Here is a 23,261-nt window from a genome sequence, read left to right on the forward strand (position 1 = left end):
TTGGTGGTAGCGGGGTGTATAATGTAGACCGGAAGAGTTAGGGCTGCATGGGATTCTGGGTATTTGTTTTGTTGTGTTTATGTTGTGTTACAGTGTGGATGTTCTCCAGAAATGTGTTTGTCATTCTTTTTTGGTGTGGGTTCACAGTGTGGCACATATTTGTAACGTTTTTAAATTTTCCTGAGGGATCTCTCCTGAAGGAATCAATAAAGTACTATCTAATCTAATCTAATCTAACAGTGTTAAAGTTGTTTTATACGGACACCGTCAGTGTAAGCTGTGTGGCTGTTGAACAAGTATGCCTTGCTGTCTCTAACGTATGCAAGCCAAAGCTGCATTCAACATGTACCCGAGCAGGTGCGCTGTTTAAGCATACTGTAGAGGGCGCTAAAAGCAGTGCCATCACGCCCCGGAATTCGGTAGTCTCCCGGAAAAATTGTGGGGGTTGGCAAGTATGACGTTTACATGCGCCATTCATTAAAAACTTGCGGGCCGCACTATCATTAAATTTCATATTAAGGTGTGGGCCGGGGCGTGTGTCTGAGACCCCTGGTTAAAACATAGCAAAAAAAGCTTTGTATGCAGTGTTATATCATTTTAAATTTTCAAAAGAGTTTTGTGGCTCCCATTGTTTTCTTTAATTTGTGAAATTTGTTAAAATGGCTCTTTGAGTGGTAAAGGTTGCCGACCCCTGCACTAGACTGTCATACTGGTTACGTCTTGTTCATGTCAAGTAAGTTTTGTCCTTGCCCATGCCATAGCTTCTGCTCAGTAGCAGCTTCACTTGTGTTTTAGGCACGCTTGCCTTTTTTGCTTTATTGTTTGCGTTTGTGGTGGTAGTTTGAGTGATTTATGTCTAATAAATCCAAGCCTACCTTCACGCTGTCGTCCGGAGCCGTCTTTGCACTGGAAGAACAACCCCGCAGCGAGCTGCGAACCCCCTTACGTGACAGAATGAACGCAGCCGACGTTCTTCCGCAGACGAGCCACGAGGAGGTGATGGAGACGCGCTGGCGAAGATGGAGGCCAGCCAGAAAGGCTTCTTTTCGCCAGCATGGTGCGTCGTTCCCCCAGGATCCTCCTCCGGACAACAAGATTCCCCAACCAGCCCAGTCTTCCTCGCCGCCGCAGGAGACCCATGCTGATGACGTCATCCCGCCCACTGGTGATGACGTCAGAGACCAAGACTTTTTTTTAGATTCTATTTACGCCCTCTGTCAGCTGCCCACTAAGGACTTTGTTTCTAAAAATAATCCTTTTGAGAATTTTTTTTCTAAATTTAGATTTTTTCAGACCCAGTCTAAAGTGGGGGTGATGAATAGATTTTCTGAACAATTTAAAGGGAAGGAGTCTAGCCCCCTCCTGACCTCCCTCCACCCACCCCTAAAGAAGATGCCAGACCGCAGGGAGCGCGTCTGGTATCCGCTCCTTGAGGGGGGTGGGGGGCTGGGGCCGGGAGCTGTGTTGGTGGGGTGGCTCAGCTGCACCAAACCAGGCAGCAACCTCCATCCCGGCCGCCACCACCAGTCCGTCACCATGCCAAGCCACAGCCTCCAGCACGGCCGCCACCACCAGTCTTTCGACCTGCCAAGCCACCTCCACCAGCACCAAGTCCAAGGCTCGTCGCAGCTCCACGCCGCCAAGTGCCGCCCGTGGCAGCCCCACGCCGCCAAGTGCTGCCCGTGGCAGCCCCACGCCGCCAAGTGCCGCCCGTGGCAGCCCCACGCCGCCAAGTGCCGCCCGTGGCAGCTCCACGTCGCCAAGTGCCGCCCGTGGCAGCTCCACGTCGCCAAGTGCCGCCCGTGGCAGCTCCATGCCGCCAAGACCAAGACCCCCCAAGCCCAGACCAAGACCAAGACCCTCCAAGCCCAGACCAAAACCAAGACACCCCATGCCAAAACCAAGACACCCCATGCCAAGACCAAGACCAACCATGGCCACGCCAAGCTTCGCCACGCCAAGCTTCGCCGCCCGACGCGCCACGCCAAGCTTCGCCGCCCGACGCGCCACGCCAAGCTTCGCCAGGCCACGACTCATCACGCCAAGCTTCGCCGCCTGCCACGACGATGACGACAACGCCCCCACCTCCTCGTCGGCCAAGGATGTGGCCTTTCCATGGGCGTCCGCCACGCCAGGTACGCCGACCTCCTCATCGGCCATGGATGTGGCCCTGTCCGGATCGCCCACCTCGTCAGGTACAGCGGCGGTCTACGCCACCTGATCCTGCCCCGGTGGATTCGGGGACACGTGGTCGGGCGACCCACCGCCATGTCCCCCTCCCGCCCTCCCATGACTCTTGTTCATTTTTTTGTGTTGGGACATCTGGGATCTGTCCGTAAGGGGGGGCTATGTCATGTCTGTGTTAATCATGTTTTTGTTTGGCCATGTTTTGCTTGGTTTTTGGACTCTTTTTTTAGTTCCTGGTTTCACTTCCTTGTTTTGTTTGGTTTCCATGGTCACCCATTAGTTTTCACCTGTCATGTCACGCACCTGTTTCACGTTTTGAGTCACGCACCTGTTGTTAATCATGTCTGTGTTATTTAAGTCTTTCTTTCTGTTCACTCGTTCTGCGTTCATTGCACTAGACTGTCATACTGGTTACGTCTTGTTCATGTCAAGTAAGTTTTGTCCTTGCCCATGCCATAGCTTCTGCTCAAGCAGCTTCACTTGTGTTTTAGGCACGCTTGCCTTTTTTGCTTTATTGTTTGCGTTTGTGGTGGTAGTTTGAGTGATTTATGTCTAATAAATCCAAGCCTACTTTCTCGCTGTCATCCGGAGCCGTCTTTGCACTGGAAGAACAACCCCGCAGCGAGTTGCGAACCCCCTCACGTGACAAATTGAAGCGTTTGGGAACAACAGCAAGTCAGCCACCAAGTGGTAGGCCATGTAAACTGACAGAGAAGGGTCAGCGGATGCTGAAGCGCATAGTGCAAAGACTTTCTGCACAGTCAGTTGCTACAGAGCTCCAAACTTCATGTGACCTTCCAATTAGCCCACGTACAGTACACAGAGAGCTTTGTGGAATGGGTTTCCATGGCCGAGCAGCTGCATCTAAGCCATACATCACCAAGTCCAATGCAAAGCGTAGGATGCAGTGGTGTAAAGCACGTCACCACTGGACTCTAGAGCAGTGGAGACGCCTTCTCTGGAGTGATGAATCACGCTTTTCCATCTGGCAATCTGATGGACCAGTCTGGGTTTGGAGGTTGCCAGGAGAACGGTACATTTCGGACTGCATTGTGCCGAGTGTGAAATTTGCTGGAGGAGGAATTATGGTGTGGGGTTGTTTTTCAGGAGTTGGGCTTGGTCCCTTAGTTCCAGTGAAAGGAACTTTGAATGCTCTAGGATACCAAAACATTTTGGACAATTCCATGCTTCCAACCTTGTGGGAACAGTTTGGAGCGGGCCCCTTCCTCTTCCAACATGACTGTGCACCAGGGCACAAAGCAAGGTCCATAAAGACATAGATGACAGAGTCTGGTGTGGATGAACTTGACTGGCCTGCACAGAGTCCTGACCTGAACCCGATAGAACACCTTTGGGATGAATTCGAATGGAGATTGAGAGCCAGGCCTTCTCGACTAACATAAGTGTGTGACCTCACCAATACGCTTTTGGAAGAATGGTAGAAAATTCCTATAAACACACTCCGCAACCTTGTGGACAGCCTTCCCAGAAGAGTTGAAGCTGTAATAGCTGCAAAAGGTGGACCGACATCATATTGAACCCTATGGGTTAGGAATGGGATGGCACTTCAAGTTCATATGTGAGTCAAGGCAGGTGGCCAAATACTTTTGGCAATATAGTGCATACATTTCAAATGATGAATTTAAACTATTTTGAAAGCGGAAAAAACAAACATTTGTTGCCTGTCCGTGTTTCTTAAAATTAGGCTTTACCACAAAATCTATGTAATCATTTAAATATTTTAGATAACAAATCTTTGTTACCCTTATCCCAAGTATACATGAAGTTTATTTTGTTAGAAAAACAAGCAAAAAACTGTTGAAATAAAATTCCCAATTTAGCTGTGTCACTGGGTTTTCACTCAGTCTAGTTACCCTAACTCAGGGGTGTCTAAGGCACCGTCTACATTAAGCCGGATAACTCCTTAAACAAATAATTATTTAGCCTAAGCCCCGTGTCAGCCACACTAAACCATCATTTAAGGTTCCCTTCCTTGGATCATTTTTACACAGGTAAGTGCACCGTCTATTTGTTGAATCTCCGGCTCTTAGTTTTCTATGGACTCATTGATTGATTACAAACTGACTTCGGAGAGGAAGTGAAGTCAGAAAGACAGCGCCCCACACAGGAAGTGACGTCAGAAAGAACGCGCCACAGCCAGCTTCATAATAAACGACAATTGTGTGTGTGTGTGGACAATGTTGCACTTATTGATAATCTTATTCATCTCACCATATGAAATATAACTTACTTCACTATTAATTTATTTTTTTTAAATGTTATTTATGGAGTACATTGTGAATACATTGAGAACAGAAAGTGAACAAAATCTTAGTAATTTATATGTAATGGAAAAGGGGTAAGATTAAATAAGCTCTACTTCTTCCTACTTCTTTTTGAACATGTTGAAAAGAGAAACTGGAAATTGTGATGTATCATGTTGTATGCATGCATGTGCGAAATAAACTCAAACCATAACCATAACCGTGAATCTAGTTTGTGCACACCTTTCTTTGATGCTGGCTAGGGATGTAACAATAAACATTAATAATAATAACCGCTGTAAAACTCCCGACGGTTAGTATTACATTTTAAATAAACATTTTCGAAAACAAAATTGATTGCTGCACTTTGATAAACTCACGGACTGAAAACAAGAGACATTAACGTCTTCCTACTTCAAGAAACGACATACAAAAATCTAAACTTAAATAAACACGTTACTGTCTGAGCCACTAAGTTATTGAATTGTTTACATTGAACCTACAAGCTGTTCTCTCTTGAGACAGAGTGATCGTCTTATACTCAGAGAAATGTGTTTTTATGGTGTGCTCGAGGACCGCTGAACAGATTAGCACACCACAACGCCCGCCAGATATAATAAATACTTATAATAGATTTGATTTGTTATGCAATCTTCATTTAAATAAATCTTAAAGTCTAACAGTACAAACCAACCAGACTAAACACTATCAGTGAAGCATAAGAAGCGCAAAAAATGAAAAATAGTGGTTTTTCAAACAAGTGTATTCTATTTATTAAAAAAATATAACTTTGCCAAAGATTTCAGTGTGTGTACAAGTACTTCTTGAGCATATTCAACAATACCGCGATAATAATTATAACTGTGATCATTTTGGTATAAAATGTTCATGTCATAACATTCCTATGGCGGGCTTTGGAGTAGGTCAGGGGTCAGCAACCTAAAATGTTGAAAGAGCCATATTGGACCAAAAAAATAAAAAATCTGTCTGGAGCTGCAAAAAATTAAAAGCTGTATATAAGTGTTATATTTCGCTCTCTGGAGTGGGAGGATAAAGGAGTTGATATCAACGGAGACAAATTTAATCATCTGAGATTTGCAGATGACATTGTTGTCTTGGGAGAGCAAATCAGTGAAGTGGAAGATATGCTTAAAGACCTTGCAAATGCCAGCAAATGTTGTGGATTGAAAATGAATATGAAGAAAACAAAAGTTATGGCAAATTCCATGGTACCTCATGGACCTGTGACTGTTAATGGAAATGAAATTGATGAAGTTAATGAATACATCTATCTGGGGCAGAGATTTAGCCTGAAAGAAAAGAGTCAAGAACAGGAGATAGGGAGGAGAATCAGATTGGGCTGGTGCCAATATGGAAAACTGAGCAACATCATGAGAGGAGAAATACCGTTAAGCCTAAAAAGAAAGGTCTTTAATCAATGCGTGTTACCAACCATGACATATGGAGCTGAAACCTGGGCATTGTCAAATAAAATGGCAAAGAAAATAGCAGCAGCACAACACAACATGGAAAGAAATATGCTCGGAATCACATATAAAGACAGAAAAACAAATGAATGGGTGAGAAAACAAACGCAAGTCCAAGACATTATGAGAACTATCAAATTCAGTAAGTGGAAGTGGGCTGGACATATCAGTAGAACAGATAATAGATGGACTTTCCTAATGACATCATGGAGACCCATGGATGGGAGCAGAAATAGAGGAAGACAAAGAGTGAGATGGCGAGATGAAATAGACAAATATTGAGGAACAGTGCAGTGGCAGGGAGCAGCTAGAGATCGTTCACTATGGCAGAAACATGCTGAGGCTTTCGTCCAGCAGTGGACTGACAACGGCTGATGATGATAAGTGTTATAATGAAGGCAACACATGATGTAAGTGTCTATATTAGCCTACTATCAAAGGCTGACGCAAATCTTCGTTGACAGAAATGTTGTATTTTAATTTTTATTCTACACATTTTTGCAACATTGGAAAACATTAGTAAAACTGAGGCTTCACACAGGATGAGATAACTTCTGGAATTGACTGGCTCAGAATGGTCAAAGGTATACATTTGTGTGTCCAAGTTAAAGGAAACGATTTATTACATTCTTTGCATACTAGGTAATGTTTGCTTTGGTCTGGAACAACATGGTACACAAACAACTATGAGAAATGCAGCCAATATTACATACAGATAATGTGTCATGAGACATGCAAATATAAATTAAATACTACAACGTTTCAGGCTTCCTTCGAGCTCGCTTTTAGAAGCAGTAGTTCATCCTCTGTTTATTCAGCTTCAAAAAGATAAGGTTGTGAATCCTCCTTTGTCCAAAAATAGTTATTTTTGTTGTCTGTTACCAAGTCTGCCATGATTAGAACACACACACGTTAGTTACCAGAGGAACACACATTTGTTGCCGGAAATTGGAAGTGCTGTGCAATGGAAACGGAAATTAATACGCTTAAAATGACCAAAATAAGGTTAGTATTGTACATGTGTTATGTGTCCGTTAATACCTGTTTTATTTTTGCTTAGTTATTGTCAATAGTGCTTTATGTGTGTGTGTACGTGCGTGTGTGTGAATGCGTGTGTGTGTTTTCTTCTCTTACTGTTATTTTTTTTGTTTTGTACAGTACTTTGTGCTTGCCATTTGCCTGTGCATGAAAAGTGCTATATAAATAAAGTTTGATTTGATTCATTATATATATATATATATATATATATATATATATATATATATATATATATATATATATATATATATATATATATATATATATACACATATATATATATATATATATATACACTACCGTTCAAAAGTTTGGGGTCACCCAAACAATTTTGTGGAATAGCCTTCATTTCTAAGAACAAGAATAGACTGTCGAGTTTCAGATGAAAGTTCTCTTTTTCTGGCCATTTTGAGCGTTAAATTGACCCCACAAATGTGATGCTCCAGAAACTCAATCTGCTCAAAGAAAGGTCAGTTTTGTAGCTTCTGTAACGAGCTAAACTGTTTTCAGATGTGTGAACATGATTGCACAAGGGTTTTCTAATCATCAAGTAGCCTTCTGAGCCAATGAGCAAACACATTGTACCATTAGAACACTGGAGTGATAGTTGCTGGAAATGGGCCTCTATACACCTATGTAGATATTGCACCAAAAACCAGACATTCGCAGCTAGAATAGTCATTTACCACATTAGCAATGTATAGAGCGTATTTATTTAAAGTTAAGACTAGTTTAAAGTTATCTTCATTGAAAAGTACAGTGCTTTTCCTTCAAAAATAAGGACATTTCAATGTGACCCCAAACTTTTAAACGGTAGTGTATATATATCTATATATATGTGTATATATATATATATATATATACACATATATGTATATGTATGACTTAAGTGTTATTATGACATGTAAAATGTTGATGCAGGTTTTACAAGTTTTAGAGGGCTTTGAAGGCTACAATGGTGGCTCCCATTAGCTGCATCTTCCAAGCGGTATTTTTTATCATCTTTAAAATCATAAAAAAAGGACATATGTGTTCTTTTCTCTCATAGTGATTGTGACTGAAAAAAGTGCAGTTTCCCTTTAGAAAAAGCAAAATAATCTACCCGCAAAACAATTCATGTTGGCCTTCCAAAATGTCTTTAATTTAGGATATGCTATCTCCGATTTAAGTACAAGTTAGCTGAGATAAGCAAATTGGTCGGACATGGAATTAAAAAAAACAAAAACATTTAATGTTGTGAGATTTGAGTTTTTGCAGCGGACAAATTGCACAACAATGCAAAGTTGAAGGAACTGGCCTCTCTAAAACCTCAATGGTATAACATTTTAATCCATTTTGTTGCCAATATTCTTATCTGTCCTTTTATTTGCTCTTTTAATAGGTCAAAACTTGTGCATGCCTACAAATAGATCATCTTTTTATAGCAGTAGTAATTAGATTGTTAGGAAATCATACCAAAGACTATAAAAATGGGACCCATTACCTCCCTGCTTGGCACTCAGCATCAAGGGTTGGAATTGGGGGTTAAATCACCAAAAAATGATTCCCGGGCGCGGCACCGCTGCTGCCCACTGCTCCCCTCACCTCCCAGTGGGTGATCATGGGGATGGGTCAAATGCAGAGGACAAATTTCACCACACCTTGTGTGTGTGTGACATCATTGGTACTTTAACTTTAACTTAAAAGAAGAATGAAGCTCATGTTTCAGCCTGTTTGGGACTTTTGCTGCCATGTCAATCAATCAATCAATCAATCAATGTTTATTTATATAGCCCTAAATCACAAGTGTCTCAAAGGGCTGTACAAGCCACAACGACATCCTCGGTACAGAGCCCACAATGTCAATCAAACTTACAGGCTCAAGGAATATTTCAGTCTCTTCCAACAAAAATAAATGTGTATGATAAACTAATGCTCCCACCTACGCACAGTCCAATTCCCTAACTGTTGCAATCTAGCACTTACCGATAAGTCTGATTTATCGACAATAATACATATTATTTTACTGGTATCTTATCTTTCTTCCATGGAAATGATTTAGGATATTCTTTGAAAATGGATGAGCTACGTAGATTAATTATATGTCCTGTGAACACTGTCTGGATAAATCTTAATGACTTTCTTACCCCCTTTGGAAGTGATTTGAGCTCCACCGGCTGTCATAAATTCAATGTTCCCCATCTGGAGAACGGCAGAAAGTAACTTGAAGACATCTCTGATCTCCTCCTCGCTAAACTCCATCACCTGCAGGGCCGACTGCAACATAACAGGGAAACGGCAGTCTTGGTGACGTTGCACTGGAAAACCTGTATATGTTTGTGAACTATCACATTTGAGTCTATATCAACATTAAATGGATAAAAGTATCCAGACACATTTCCAAATTAAAGACAGATACTATTTTATTGATCCTAAGGGATATCAAACATCAAATCAATCAGGTGTTAGATTGCAACCTTTGAATCGGTTTGGAGCAATTCTATGCTCCAAACTTCTTATGTCCCAATACTTTTTTTTAATTGAGCAGCTTCCTTTTTTCAGCTTTATAGTGCCCCCTAGTGGAAAATAATGTTGCCTACAGCAAAAGGTATTTCCCTGCTGGTTGCTTACCATGACACTGTCAAAGAGCTGCTTGTCATCCAGGCTGCTGTCCTGCATGCAGCCGGACTGGCTCAAGTAGTGGTAGGACTCGGGACCCTCAGACAGTAAATACATGTCTGCAGTAAAGACACAGAATGGACTCTTAATTAACAACAAGACAATTAAAGAGGCCACATTTAGAAATATATCCGTTTAAACACTAACCTCGGTGGTCTTTGTCGGCTCCTGCTAACAGCACATAGAATATGTGGTAGTTTCTTTCTCCCGGATTTTGTCGCACGACACGGTTCTTGAGAAGGGAGCGAGCATGGCGAGGATACAGTTCAACAAAATGCAGTTTAAAAACATGATTACAGATGTTTGCTGTTGACTTCCTGCTAGATGGCAGAAAAAACCAAACCTACCTTTTCGAGCAAGTCTGATGGCGGAAAGTCAAGAGGAAAACAAACATGTGTGTCATCTGTAATAACACAACATTAGATACGCTTATGGTGCATTCCATCTGTATTTGGAAGAATTTCCAAGTTTTTGGTCGGAAATTTTAACTGAAACAACCACTCCCCCAACCCCAGGTCGGATTTCGTACTCGGAAAGTCCTCCGCACCCCAAGTTGGTTTGAAATATGACTGCTCTGAATGTAAACAACAATAACAGCTTCTGTGTTATCCGTTATTAGCACTCACGTCAATTTGTTGTCGCACTAAATCGTGTACGGTGTCATTCCCAGAATTCAAACTTTTGAGGTTAATGAAACGTACTTAACACTGACTCTCTGGAAAACAATGCCCATAGGGTTTTGGAAATTAACCGCAAAGAGTTATTAAGGACAGAAGCATAATCTAGGCTTAACATTTGCTGTACTGTTTACGAAAAACTAATTAGCAGTATAAATACTGGTTCAGAGTAGCTTACCGCTATGACAACATTGTTTGGGTTGCAATATACTAGTGCGATATACTAATTAGTAAAAGACCATGGGCATGATCTACTAAGATCGAAATAACAAGTGCTAAATACCGTGTGCAAACTGTGAAATTTAAGGCAAGGTTTGCTAACTGGTGTGACATTTGGCCCATATAAAATTGATACGTCTGTGAAAGTGCGAGACACCTGTCTATGTGGAACACGGTGTGTTCCGTGTGATCTACTAAGATTGTGTGTACAATTGATTACAAGTGCAAAAGTGGTGCAGACCACCATTATTTACAGTAAATGAGAATTTTGCATGTATACCGGCTGTCACCATGGAGACACTCATTTCTCTCCACATGTATAGCCTTATATGGTACACCCTGTGGCGTTTTGCCATGTTGTTGACATGCAGCACAGAACTATTTATATGTACCACCTTTTTTGGTCTATATTGAAGAGCGATCTAGACAACAGAACCCGCTTTAAGCACGCTAAAAGTGTACTCTGAGAGGCGCTGTGGTGTTGTTGTGGAAAGAAAATGCATTTTTCAAGAGGTTATTTTTCATTTAGGAGATGTAATAATATATTTCCTATATGAAAAAACGAACACTATTAAAAAAACAGCAGCAGACACAAAATCTAATCGATTTAATTTGTGTTAATCAGCTTTTTAAGTCATCCAGCAGCTATACAATTATCAAATGATTTTGCTGAATATATGATATATCTCTTATTTTTATTTCTTACAGTCCAAATATATTGGCACGCCCATTGTGTCACATATCTGTGACACAATGCCTGTCTTTGTAGTGCTATCCCTTCCTTTCTCACAGCCTTTTGTGCATAACTCTGCCAGTTTGCATAGATTTTGTACGTGCTAAATATAGACACAAAACACTGGCCGCAGAACAGTTTTAGTCTTGACAAATCATATTGGAAGGACTCAATTATTATGACGGCTAAATCAGCTGACCAGACACATCACAGCAACATCACTCAATCAATCAATCAATGTTTACTTATATAGCCCTAAATCACAAGTGTCTCAAAGGGCTGCACAAGCCACAACGACATCCTCGGCTCAGATCACCTGACAATCTCTGAGGGAGGCAATAGTTGTGGCCGAAACCGTCAGGTACGGAAATAAAAACACAGGTCTGGCTATCAGAATAACAAAATTGCATAATTGACCTAATGAACCTCTTTGGACGCACCGGATTATAGGGCGCATTAAAGGAGTCATATTATTATGATTTTTTATTTTATTTTAAACACTATCTTGTGGTCTACATAACATGCAATGGTGGTTCTTTGGTCAAAATGTTGCATAGATGATGTTTTACAGATCATCTTCAAGCTGCTTTCTGACAGTCTCTTCGGGATGCGCCGTTTTGTGGGCGGTCTTATTTACGTGGCTCACCTTCGACAGCGTCTTTTCCCCGTCATCTTTGTTGTAGCGGTGTAGCGTGCAAGGATGGAAATGGAAGAAGTGTCAAAAGACGGAGCTAACTGTTTTAATGACATTCAGACTTTACTTCAATCAATAACGGAGCAGCATCTCCTCATCCGTGGCTCAATAAAGCAACATCAACGGCTGGAAATGTGTCCTTTGAAAAAACGTCCGACTGGAACCCTCTAATAACTTAAGTTCCTTGGGTGAATAATGTAAACTCACTACAGTTTTTAGCACTTTGATAGCTAGTCTACTGACAGATATAAGGAAGAACTTTACGCTACTTTACATTAGAAATGGCAACAGCGGAAAATGAATGCCACATAAGAAAGAGAGAGTAAAGAAAAAGAAGAAGCTTATAACTACGGTGTCGGCACGGACCACAATGGCGGACGCGAGCACATTTTCAGGATTTACACAGATCCCAAATACAGATCAGCAGGTACCAGAAGGTAAGAAAAATTGGTTTTGCATAATATTGCGGAACAAAACGGCAGGTAATATGTCTGCTAATAGGTGCAATTTTGCGGTCCTTATACACACACCATAATAATACTCCTATGTTTAATGCGCCGACAATCCATCAAGCGGTGCGGCTTCATAGCTTACCGAAGTCGTACTAAAAACATTTTGACAGATTTTTCAGTGCCGTGTGTAACGTTCTATATTCTTAATGGAACATTTGAAGTTTTGGTGTTGTTTACTGGCGTCAACTTGGAGTTTACACGTATCTCTTATGTATAAATGCCATCTACTGGTCACACCTATCAGTACAAACCAGGTACCAAATAAAATAGCTTCGAGGCCGGTAAGCACAACCAGAATTATGCCGTACATTAGGCGCACCGGGTTATAAGGCGCACTGTTGATTTTTGAGAAAATTAAATGATTTTAAGTGTGCCTTACAGTCCGAAAAATATGGTACTCAATTATTATATTTGAATCTTTTCCTGCCAGCATTGTGGGTGTTCTAATAATTATTATAATGTATATTTTGCATATATATATATATATATATATATATATATATATATATATATATATATATATATATATATATATATATATATATATATATATACATACACTACCGTTCAAAAGTTTGGGGTCACATTGAAATGTCCATATTTTCGAAGGAAAAGCACTGTACTTTTCAATTAAGATAACTTTAAACTAGTCTTAACTTTAAAGAAATACACTCTATACATTGCTAATGTGGTAAATGACTATTCTAGCTGCAAATGTCTGGTTTTGGTGCAATATCTACATAGGTGTATAGAGGCCCATTTCCAGCAACTATCACTCCAGTGTTCTAATGGTACAATGTGTTTGCTCATTGGCTCAGAAGGCTAATTGATGATTAGAAAACCCTTGTGCAATCATGTTCACACATCTGAAAACAGTTTAGCTCGTTACAGAAGCTACAAAACTGACCTTCCTTTGAGCAGATTGAGTTTCTGGAGCATCACATTTGTGGGGTCAATTAAACGCTCAGAATGGCCAGAAAAAGAGAACTTTCATCTGAAACTCGACAGTCTATTCTTGTTCTTAGAAATGAAGGCTATTCCACAAAATTGTTTGGGTGACCCCAAACTTTTGAATGGTAGTGTATATATATATATATATATGTATATATATATACACGCTAAATCGATTGCACTCCTTTGTTTTCTCATTTAAGAGACGTAATCCTCTGCCCACAGAATTAGTAGATAATTTTTGCGTGCCCTATCAAGTTTGCACGTGTTTTAATACATGCAAACCATTAGTAGTTTAGGCCCAATGTGGTCAAAGTAAGCTACTTAATACTTTCAACTTTATCTTTCACTCAAAATAAATATTAAGTAAAATTTGGTAAATAACCTCATCATAACCTCTACCCAAAAATCCACAGGTTCCGATTAACACCTCCTCCTCTTTGCGGTTTAGGCATATAAACGCTCCAGCTATAATTAGAACTGTTACGGCACATATATAATACAACAGTGATGAAGGATACAATCAACGATGCATCCTCCCTGGATGTTTCCATTCTGGGAGAAATGGAGCTGGATGAACTTCCCGAAACGACTGGAGTTGTTGTTGTACACGGTTTTTGCGTTCCCGAACGCCTCCATGATAGGACTGGGGGACAAGTTACATTGTGTCATTATGTCACCACAAATGTACAATGCAATGTCTACAGTATAATCCATAGATTGGTTTCAACCTGCTCTGGATGAGCGCCTGCTCCACTCTGGTGGTTCTCTCTGAGGGAGGTGCACCTGCTGAGTTTTGACTCATCACTGAAAGGAACTTGAGCAGCAGCTTGGTGCTCTCCGTCTTCCCGGCACCGCTTTCTCCACTGACAGCATTCAAAGTCATACATGTTAGCAACACTTATTGTACATTAATGAATAAATTCGCTTAAGGGGCTCGCCTTCATCTTTACCTGATGAGAACACACTGGCTGTCGTGTCTCTTCCACAGGCAGCGGTAACACTCGTTGGCAATGGCAAATATGTGAGGAGGCAGTTCCCCCATCTGGTGTTTGCTGTATAAATCCACTGAGGTTCCGTCGTAAAGTCCCGCGATCTGCTTGTAGGGATTCACGGCTGCCAGGATGGAACCTATGTTAGTCTGTGGAGGGTGCATAAAAAGGAGAGAAATGATAATTTGCCCTAATAGGCTGAAATGACCAGATAATAATGTTCAGTTTGATTGACACTGTCAGTGACACAGCGCATGCGCAATCCACTGGACACGCCTCTGCTCGCTCTTCCCAAATCACGGCCACACCCCTGCTCGGCTGCAAGCAATCTGCAATCAGCGCACCCGGGTCTGATGAGGGTAGACGGCATAAAGACCAGCGTACCCGAAGATCCAGCGCCGGAACGTAGTTCTCTGTACACAGAAAGCTATCGCGTCTCTGGCTCCTCTCCCGCGTACTTGCTCTCCTTTGTGTTTCCCGCAGTGCTTTCTGTCTCCCGTGATCGAGCTGTGTGCCTCGACTACCTTTTGGAATCCGGACTGCCTCCCTCGATCCTCGACCCCTGCTTGGACACGGAGCTGTTGACGCCTCGCTATACCCCCCCGCCCCCCGACAACCTGCCTGTCTCACGGACGTTCAAGCCTGCCTTTCCCCTCCAGGACTTCCGCTTCTTGCTCAACACTCAAGGTAACACTCAGCAAGTAATTCCCACACATAGTCTCACACCATACACTCTTCAATTTAGTCAGACTCCATTTCTCGAGTTTTTTATAATATTGTTTATTATTAAATATATATATATATATATATATATATATATATATATATATATATATATATATATATATAGCAAAACATAGAGTTACTATGCCCCCTTGTGGTCTGTGCCGTCTACTCCTCTTGAACATAACAGTCAGAGCAATATTAACTTAACAATATGTTTATATTTGTGGTTGTAGTTTGCAGTGGTGTAAAACTGCAGCTGCATCAAACAGAGAGCTGATTTTAATTTTCTATCCTTCTGATGTGGTTACATCAGTCCCTCCAGTATTTCGCAGACTTTTTTTTTTTTTTTTAGTGATTGCGGTCTAAAATACCTGAATTTGCAGCAAAAGTTGCAATGTTTTGAGGCTTTTTTTTCATAACATTGAATCAACTTTTTCAGTTCAGTTCAGTTTTAGTTTATTTGGAACATACATACGATACAATGTAATGCATGACATATTTACAGTTGTTTCATTACAGCACATCCGAAAAGGAGTAGGAAGAAACTGAGCTTATTTAATCCTACCCCTTCTCATACAATAGCAATTGTATCCCATTTCCTTGTTCTCTTTAACAGAACAGTGAATAAATAAATAATAAATACATAATATACCATAGTAAGTAAACAAATATTTAATACATAAATAATCTTTATACAAAAAAAACAAAAACAAAATTAAAAAAGGGTTCAAGATGTTCATCTTAATTCTTGTTCTGTGTACTTTGTGAACACTTGTAGTTTGAACAGTCTCTTAAACTGAATCATATTGATGCTTTGTTTGATTTATTTACTTAATCCATTCCATAATTTCATTCCACACACTGATATGCTAAAGGTTTTAAGTGTTGGACAAGCATACACATGTTTTAAATTAGGTTTTCCTCTAAGGGTGTATTTCTCCTCTTTTGTTGAGAAATTGTTGTACATTCTTGGGTAGCAGGTTATAGTTTGCTTTGTACAACATTTTAGCTGTTTGCAAATGCACCAAATCGTTGAATTTCAATAATTGTGATTTAATTAAGTGCACATTTGTAGTTGTTTCCCCATATTTCATATTTTGCTTTATTCATTATTGACCTGCTTCTTGCTACTTTATGTTGTATATTTTTTTATGAGATTTACAGCTCATTTTATCATCTATTAATACAAGACAAAATGTGTTTTCTTTTACCCTTTCAATGTCTACTCTGTCTATTTGTATTTGTGTTTGACTTTCTCTTCTACTGTTCTACTTCTACTTGTGATTTTTATATGAATTTGCCATGAAAGTTTCAAGTGCTCGTTGTAACCTTAACATCAAAAAGCACAGTATTGCAAAAAATAAAAAAGGGGGGAAAAATGCTGTTTTAATCTTTTTATACCAGTAAGACTTAAAAGTAGATACTGAATGTGAAAGCACATACTCAGAGGTCATTATCAAATTACGTACTGCTTTATTTATATCTAACTTGTAACTTGTGGCGCTCTGTCGTCCACAATTTGCACACATTCTCCATGTTTATTTTACGCTTGAAAAGTGTTTGTCCATCTTAAGCATTCTTTAATGTTCCAAAATGTTTATCCCCACACATTAGGAGCATCTGTGAACTGTTGGAAGAAATCTGTAGCAGTAATATTTGTTGTTAAATGAGAGATGATGAGAGATTATCATCACACTTCAACATCTCATGTAAATGCTGCCTCTTTACTAGGTCAGCATTAAAAGGAAAATCCGTTGCTAATTGCCTTATTCTGGATGAATAAATGTTAGGGTTCCAGGTTTGATCCCCGCTTCCGCCATCCTAGTCACTGTCGTTGTGTCCTTGGGCAAGACACTTTACCCACCTGCTCCCAGTGCCACCCACACTGGTTTAATGTATCTTAAAGATGTAAATAATGGCTTTCACTATGTAAAGTGCTTTGAGTCTCTAGAGAAAAGTGCTATAAAAATATAATTCACTTCATGTTTAAATACTACATTACCCAGAAGGCTTAGCGCCGTAGACAGTAAGCACTCCATTTCATCAAAACTAGGGTTTTCAAAAGTTAACGCGAAAATAACGCGTTAACTATACATTTCAACAACGGCACTCATTTTTTAACGGGCCATTAGCACGAACACTTCCTTTTTGACCCTTGAGTCGTGCCGTAGCGGGGGAACTTGGCTGCAGTTCACTTGCTACTGATGACCTACAAGTGAGCAGAAATGGACAAAGGAAAGTCCACCTTTTGAAAATATCAGGTCCAAAGCTGTGGCAAGTTGTTCTCCCGGCAAGAGAGGACTATCCCTGCAGCAAACACCTGCTGTGTGTGTCGAAAGAGGCGGGTGGTGCTTCACTTCCTCCGTGCACACCAACTGCCTCCGTGCTTCACTCATAGACACACAACACTTGCCACCCCCTGCAGAACTAGGTTCCCCCCCTTTGTCACCCCTAAAAAAAGAGTCTGGACACACCACTGGATGGAGCCGGGCACGACCATGTGCACGCATATAATGTGCCTGAGCGCCTAAAAAAATCCTGATGTATCTTCTGCTTTGTTAGAGTGTACTCATGTTAAAGACAATGCTCACTTCATTGCACATGTATCATAATATTGATGACTAAATGCGTTATAATTCCACAAGAGTTTTGCAGCGACACACCCACGTCCGCGCGCTTTAGGCACTTAACTATTTGGCATTTTTGAAACTATCCGTGGACATGGCCTGACACTGGGGTTGAATTTGTGTGAATTGGCACAATCATAACATCACAAAATCCTGGAGGAACTGTTGTATGGGGTAACCACAATATTAGAAACAACTCCCAGTAAGGCAGTTCAGTAACACTACAAACTATAATAATACAAATATAGTGAAATACATTTCTAGATGGTATTATTATTAGATTGTGCAATTGGGCCTACACTTGTAGCGAGTCAGTGTGGAGACAACTAATCCGAGCTGGAAATTTTTTTTTAATCCAGCCCACTGTTCCCGTAGGCTTTAGGAAAATTTTTTGGATTGTGTTTTAGAGGGCTTGAAAAATCTTGGTTCCAGTTTTATGTCCAACAAACTGTCAATAAACCGGTTTCGTACCTCCTCAAACGGTGGCCTTCCCTAACCCAAACACAGTTTTATGTTACCAGTACAGATTACAGTACTTTTTACTGTAGCAACATTTCCACTAGGTGGTGTAGTTTGGTACAGTACACCCTGATTATTGTTTAGACAAAAACAACCCAAGACAACTGCCTTGAAAGAAACAATCATATTACTTTTTAATGATTTTAAAATGTAGTGTAACATAGGTAATGTGCGTCTAGATCCTGTTTATGAACACCGGGTGTATAAACGTGCCACTTAATGGAGGAAATCAATGAAAAATGACAATAATAAAAAAACAGGGTTTGTTACACATCTTAAAATAAAGCCTGAAGCTCTGCCAACTACCCGCCAGTCATCTTTATAAGCGGGAGCTAACCAAGCATTAACCGCACTACATCTTTGACAGATAAAAGCATCAAGTACTCTGTGCCGTTGAGTAAATAAACACCATAGTTTGAGGTAATATGATATTTAGATTGGAATGCATTATATCAATTCAAAAAGTCTGAATTTTTTTTGTCAAAAAGTTTGGATTTTTTTAAGTGTCAAAAAATCTGGATTTTTTCCAAGTGTCAAAAAGTCTGAATTTTTTTGTCAAAAAGTGGGGATTTTTTCTAAGTGTCAAAAAGAGGGGATTTTTTTCCAAGTGTCAAAACGTCGGAATTTTTTTTGTCAAAAAATACAGATTTTATTTCTAAGTGTCAAAAAGTTGGGATTTTTTCTAAGTGTCAAAAAGTCGTAATTTTTTTTGTCAAAAAGTCGTAATTTTTTTAAGTGTCAAAAAGACGGAATTTTTTTGGTCGAAAAGTCTGGATTTTTTCTAAGTGTCAAAAAGTTGGGATTTTTTCTAAGTGTCAAAAAATAGGGATTTTTTATAAGTGTCAAAATGTCAGGATTTTTTATAAGTGTCAAAAAGTCAGCATTTTTTCTAAGTGTCAAAAAGTCAGCATTTTTCCTAAGAGTAAAAAAATCTTTCCAATTGTCAAAAAGTTGCGATTTTTTTGTAAAAAAGTCTGGATTTTTTCTAAATGTCAAAAAGTCTGGATTTTTTTCTAAATGTCAAACAATCTGGATTTTTTCTAAATGTCAAAAAATCTGGATTTTTGCTAAATGTCAAAAAATCTGGATTTTTTTTCCAAGTGTCAAAAATTGGGATTTTTTTTTTTTTTTAAATCGGGATTTTTTCGAAGTGTCAAAAACTCGGGATTTTTTCGAAATGTCAAAAATCTGGATTTTTTTGAAGTGTCAAAAAGTCGGACATTTTTTTCTCCAAAAATCTGGATTTTTTTCTAAATGTCCAAAAATCTGGATTTTTATCTAAGTGTCAAAAAATCAATTTTTTCCAAGTGTCAAAAAGCCTGGATTTTTTTCTAAGTGTCACTTGGACATATTTGACACATTTTAGTTGCTTGAGGGACATCGATAGAAAATAGATGGCTCAATATTTCTGATGGATTACAAAACTTTAAGGAGGTTGTTAGGGAAGTAAACAAGGTAGGAATGGTTCACATATTCTTAATATTCAATGTCTTATCGTTTATACTTCATATTGTAGTGGCAAGCAATTTTATCCGACGCGCACATATCGGCGGGCAATTTTAATCTGCGCCCACATATTTGAGTGGCAGGCATTCTTTTTGGATTGATGATGAGCAGCCAGGTTCCAGACATCCGTGGTCCTTCACCAAACGTAAATCATTTTAGTTACAATATATATGGGACGACCCAATGTTGAGGAAACGATGTCTCCCGGCTGGCCTGGGAACGCCTCGAGATCTCCCGGGAGGAGCTGCACAAAGTGACTGGGGAGAGGGAAGTCTGGGCTTCCCTTCTTAGGCTGCAGGGAAGCCCAGAAGTGTCAAAAAGTCGGGATTTTTTCTAAGTGTCAAAAAGTCTGAATTTTTTTGGTCAAAAACTCTGGATTATTTCTATGTGTCAAAACATTAGAAATCTCTGACTTTTATGTTGAGTAAAATCCCTACAGGTCTAGAGAACAGTCACTTAGAAGCTCACAATGAGGCGGTATACGTGTTCCAACAAGGTGCCTCACATAGATGTTGTCTCTCTGGTAGCGCAGAAAGAGGTTGTGCATGATGGCAGCTTCATGCAGCTCGGCCAGCAGGGACATGTCCTCCACTCCATGGATGCTGCTGGGGTGCATGGGCAACGCTGTGTCTCGGCTTAGCTCAGCCTTCTGCAGGTGGACCACCTGGAAGAACACAAGCCCGTAATGAGACAGGGAATGTGTGTTTGAATAAGACACAGACAGTTGATGTCGTATTTATTAGAAGAAAAAAAACAATGCGGCATTCCGGCATTTCGAGGCATGACGGCATAAGCACAACTGCGAGACGTGTCAACACAAACCTGAAGATCTGAAGTCTGCCACTATGACCACATCATATACAGTCGTGGTCAAAAGTTTACATACACTTGTAAAGAACATAATGTCATTGCTGTCTTGAGTTTCCAATAATTTCTACAAATCTTATTTTTTGTGATATAGTGATTGGAGCACATACATTCATGAGGTTTGGTTCTTTTATGAATTTATTATGGGTCTACTGAAAATGTGACCAAATCTGCTGGGTCAAAAGTATACATACAGCAATGTTAATATTTGGTTACATGTCCCTTGGCAAGTTTCACTGCAATAAGGCGCTTTTGGTAGCCATCCACAAGCTTCTGCTTAAATTTTTGACCACTCCTCTTGACAAAATTGGTGCAGTTCAGCGAAATGTGTTTGGTTTTCTGACATGGACTTGTTTCTTCAGCATTGTCCTCATGTTTAAGTCAGGACTTTGGGAAGGCCATTATAAAACCTTAATTCTAGCCTGATTTAGCCATTTCTTTACCACTTTTGACGTGTGTTTGGGGTCATTGTCCTGTCGGAACACCCAACTGTGACCAAGACCCAACCTCCAGGCTGATGATTTTAGGTTGTCCTGAAGAATTTGGAGGTAATCCTCCTTTTTCATTGTCCCATTTACTCTCTGTAAAGCACCAGTTCCTTTGGCAGCAAAACAGGCCCAGAGCATAATACTACCACCACCACGCTTGACGGTAGGAATGGTTTTCCTGAGATTAAAAGCCTCATCTTTTCTTCTCCAAACATATTGATGGGTATTATGGCCAAACAGCTAAATTTTTGTTTCATCTGACCACAGAACTTTCCTCCAGAATGTCTTATCTTAGTCCATGTGATGTCACATTTCTGTGGTGTTATCCCCACTCGTAAGAACCGTTAAGAGAATCGCTTGACAAAATGCCAGTAAAGGGCAGTAACAGGCTACATGTAGCTAATGCATGTATCTTAACTACATTTTCCAGTAGCTTGGCGGTAACTAAGCTACTTTTTTTTTTTTTTTACATCAAAGCGTTAAGCTACGAAGAGAAAAGATGGACTGCAAATCAAGGCACCCCAAAAATATGGAGAACATACAATGACCTAGATCAGGGGTCGGCAACCTTTACCACTCAAAGAGCCATTTTGACCCGTTTCACAAATTAAAGAAAACAATGGAAGCCACAAAACTCTTTTGAAATTTAAAATGAAATAACACTGCATACAAAGTTTTTTTTTTGCTTTGTGCTATGTATAAACCTGGGGTCTCAGACAAGCGGCCCGCACCTTAATATGAAAATGTAATGTTAGTGCGGCCCGCAAGTTTTATATGAATGCCGCTTGACAGCGTCATACTTGCCAACCCTCCCGATTTTACCGGGAGACTCACGCATTTCAGGGCAACTATTTATGTCTGCTGATTTTCACCCAAACAACAATAATAAGGGCGTGCCGTGATGGCACTGCCTTTAGCGCCCTCTACAACCTGTACATACAGCGTGCCAGCCCATGGCACGCTGTATGTTATATGAGGCTTCTGCAGACACACATGAGTGACTGCAAGGCATACTTGGTCAACAGCCATACAGGTCACACTGAGGGTGACCGTATAAACAACTTTAACACTCTTACTAATATGCGCCACCCTGTGAACCCACACCAAACAAGAATGACAAACACATTTCGGGAGAACATCCGCACTGTAACACAACATAAACACAACAGAACAAATACCCAGAATCCCATGCATCCCTAACTCTTCCGGGCTACATTATACACCCCCGCTACCACCAAACCCCCCCTCCACACATCACCCCCCTCCCCCCTCCGTGCGTCGGTTGAGGTGGGCGGGTTTGGGGGGGGGGCAGGGTTTGGTGGTAGCGGGGGTGTATAATGTAGCCCGGAAGAGTTAGGGATGCATGGGGTTCTGGGTATTTGTTCTGTTGTGTTTATGTTGTGTTACGGTGCGGATGTTCTCCCGAAATGTGTTTGTCATTCTTGTTTGGTGTGGGTTCACAGTGTGGCGCATACTAGTAAGAGTGTTAAAGTTGTTTATACGACCACCCTCAGTGTGACCTGTATGGCTGTTGACCAAGTATGCCTTGCAGTCACTTACATGTGTAAGCAAAGGCCGCATTCAACAAGTGACTGGGCCGGTACGCAGATAGCATGGTGAAAAAGCGGACGCGACGACAGGTTGTAGAGGACGCTAATAAAGGCACTGCCATCACGGCACGCCCTCAATATTGTTGTCCGGGGGAAAATCTGAGAATATTCGCCCCGGAGATTTCCGGGAGAGGCACTGAAATCCGGATGTCTCCCGGAAAAATCGGGAGGGTCGGCAAGTATGCAGCTGAGCCGCATCAGAGTGGTCAAAGAGCCGCGGGTTGCCGACGCCTGACCTAGATGAATGACAACATCCATACGGATATGGAGAAAATCCGTGATGATTGGTTGGTGTTCGTATGATGAGTCCCAATTGGCTAAGGTTAGGGCGAAACATTATGGACTGGCCAATCAGAGGCAAGATAAGGCGGGTCATCAAAACCTGCAGGCGAAATCATAACAGACACACACTCATGTCACACGACGGCGAGGTAGTCGGAGACAGAGGGACGCTTCAAGCTGACGGCTCAATAAACAAACAAAAAAACATACTTAAAAATGGCAGA

General features: G+C 40.7%; 1 protein-coding gene across 3 annotated transcripts in view; it reads right to left on the reverse strand.

Moving 5' to 3' along the window:
• Positions 1 to 23,261, reverse strand: part of myo10l3 (myosin X, like 3) — a 216,170-nt gene that overhangs the window by 106,053 nt on the left and 86,856 nt on the right. For all 3 annotated transcript variants that reach the window (XM_062070009.1, XM_062070011.1, XM_062070010.1), the window contains 8 exons: positions 20,296 to 20,454; positions 14,374 to 14,561; positions 14,152 to 14,286; positions 13,942 to 14,066; positions 9,982 to 9,995; positions 9,782 to 9,866; positions 9,587 to 9,693; positions 9,103 to 9,232 (listed from right to left, as the gene is read on the reverse strand). In XM_062070009.1, coding sequence (XP_061925993.1) covers positions 9,103 to 9,232; positions 9,587 to 9,693; positions 9,782 to 9,866; positions 9,982 to 9,995; positions 13,942 to 14,066; positions 14,152 to 14,286; positions 14,374 to 14,561; positions 20,296 to 20,454 — 943 coding nt within the window. The remainder of the gene's footprint in view (positions 1 to 9,102; positions 9,233 to 9,586; positions 9,694 to 9,781; positions 9,867 to 9,981; positions 9,996 to 13,941; positions 14,067 to 14,151; positions 14,287 to 14,373; positions 14,562 to 20,295; positions 20,455 to 23,261) is intronic.

Source organism: Entelurus aequoreus, linkage group LG14 (assembly GCF_033978785.1).
Source record: "Entelurus aequoreus isolate RoL-2023_Sb linkage group LG14, RoL_Eaeq_v1.1, whole genome shotgun sequence".
NCBI classification, from domain to species: domain Eukaryota; kingdom Metazoa; phylum Chordata; class Actinopteri; order Syngnathiformes; family Syngnathidae; genus Entelurus; species Entelurus aequoreus.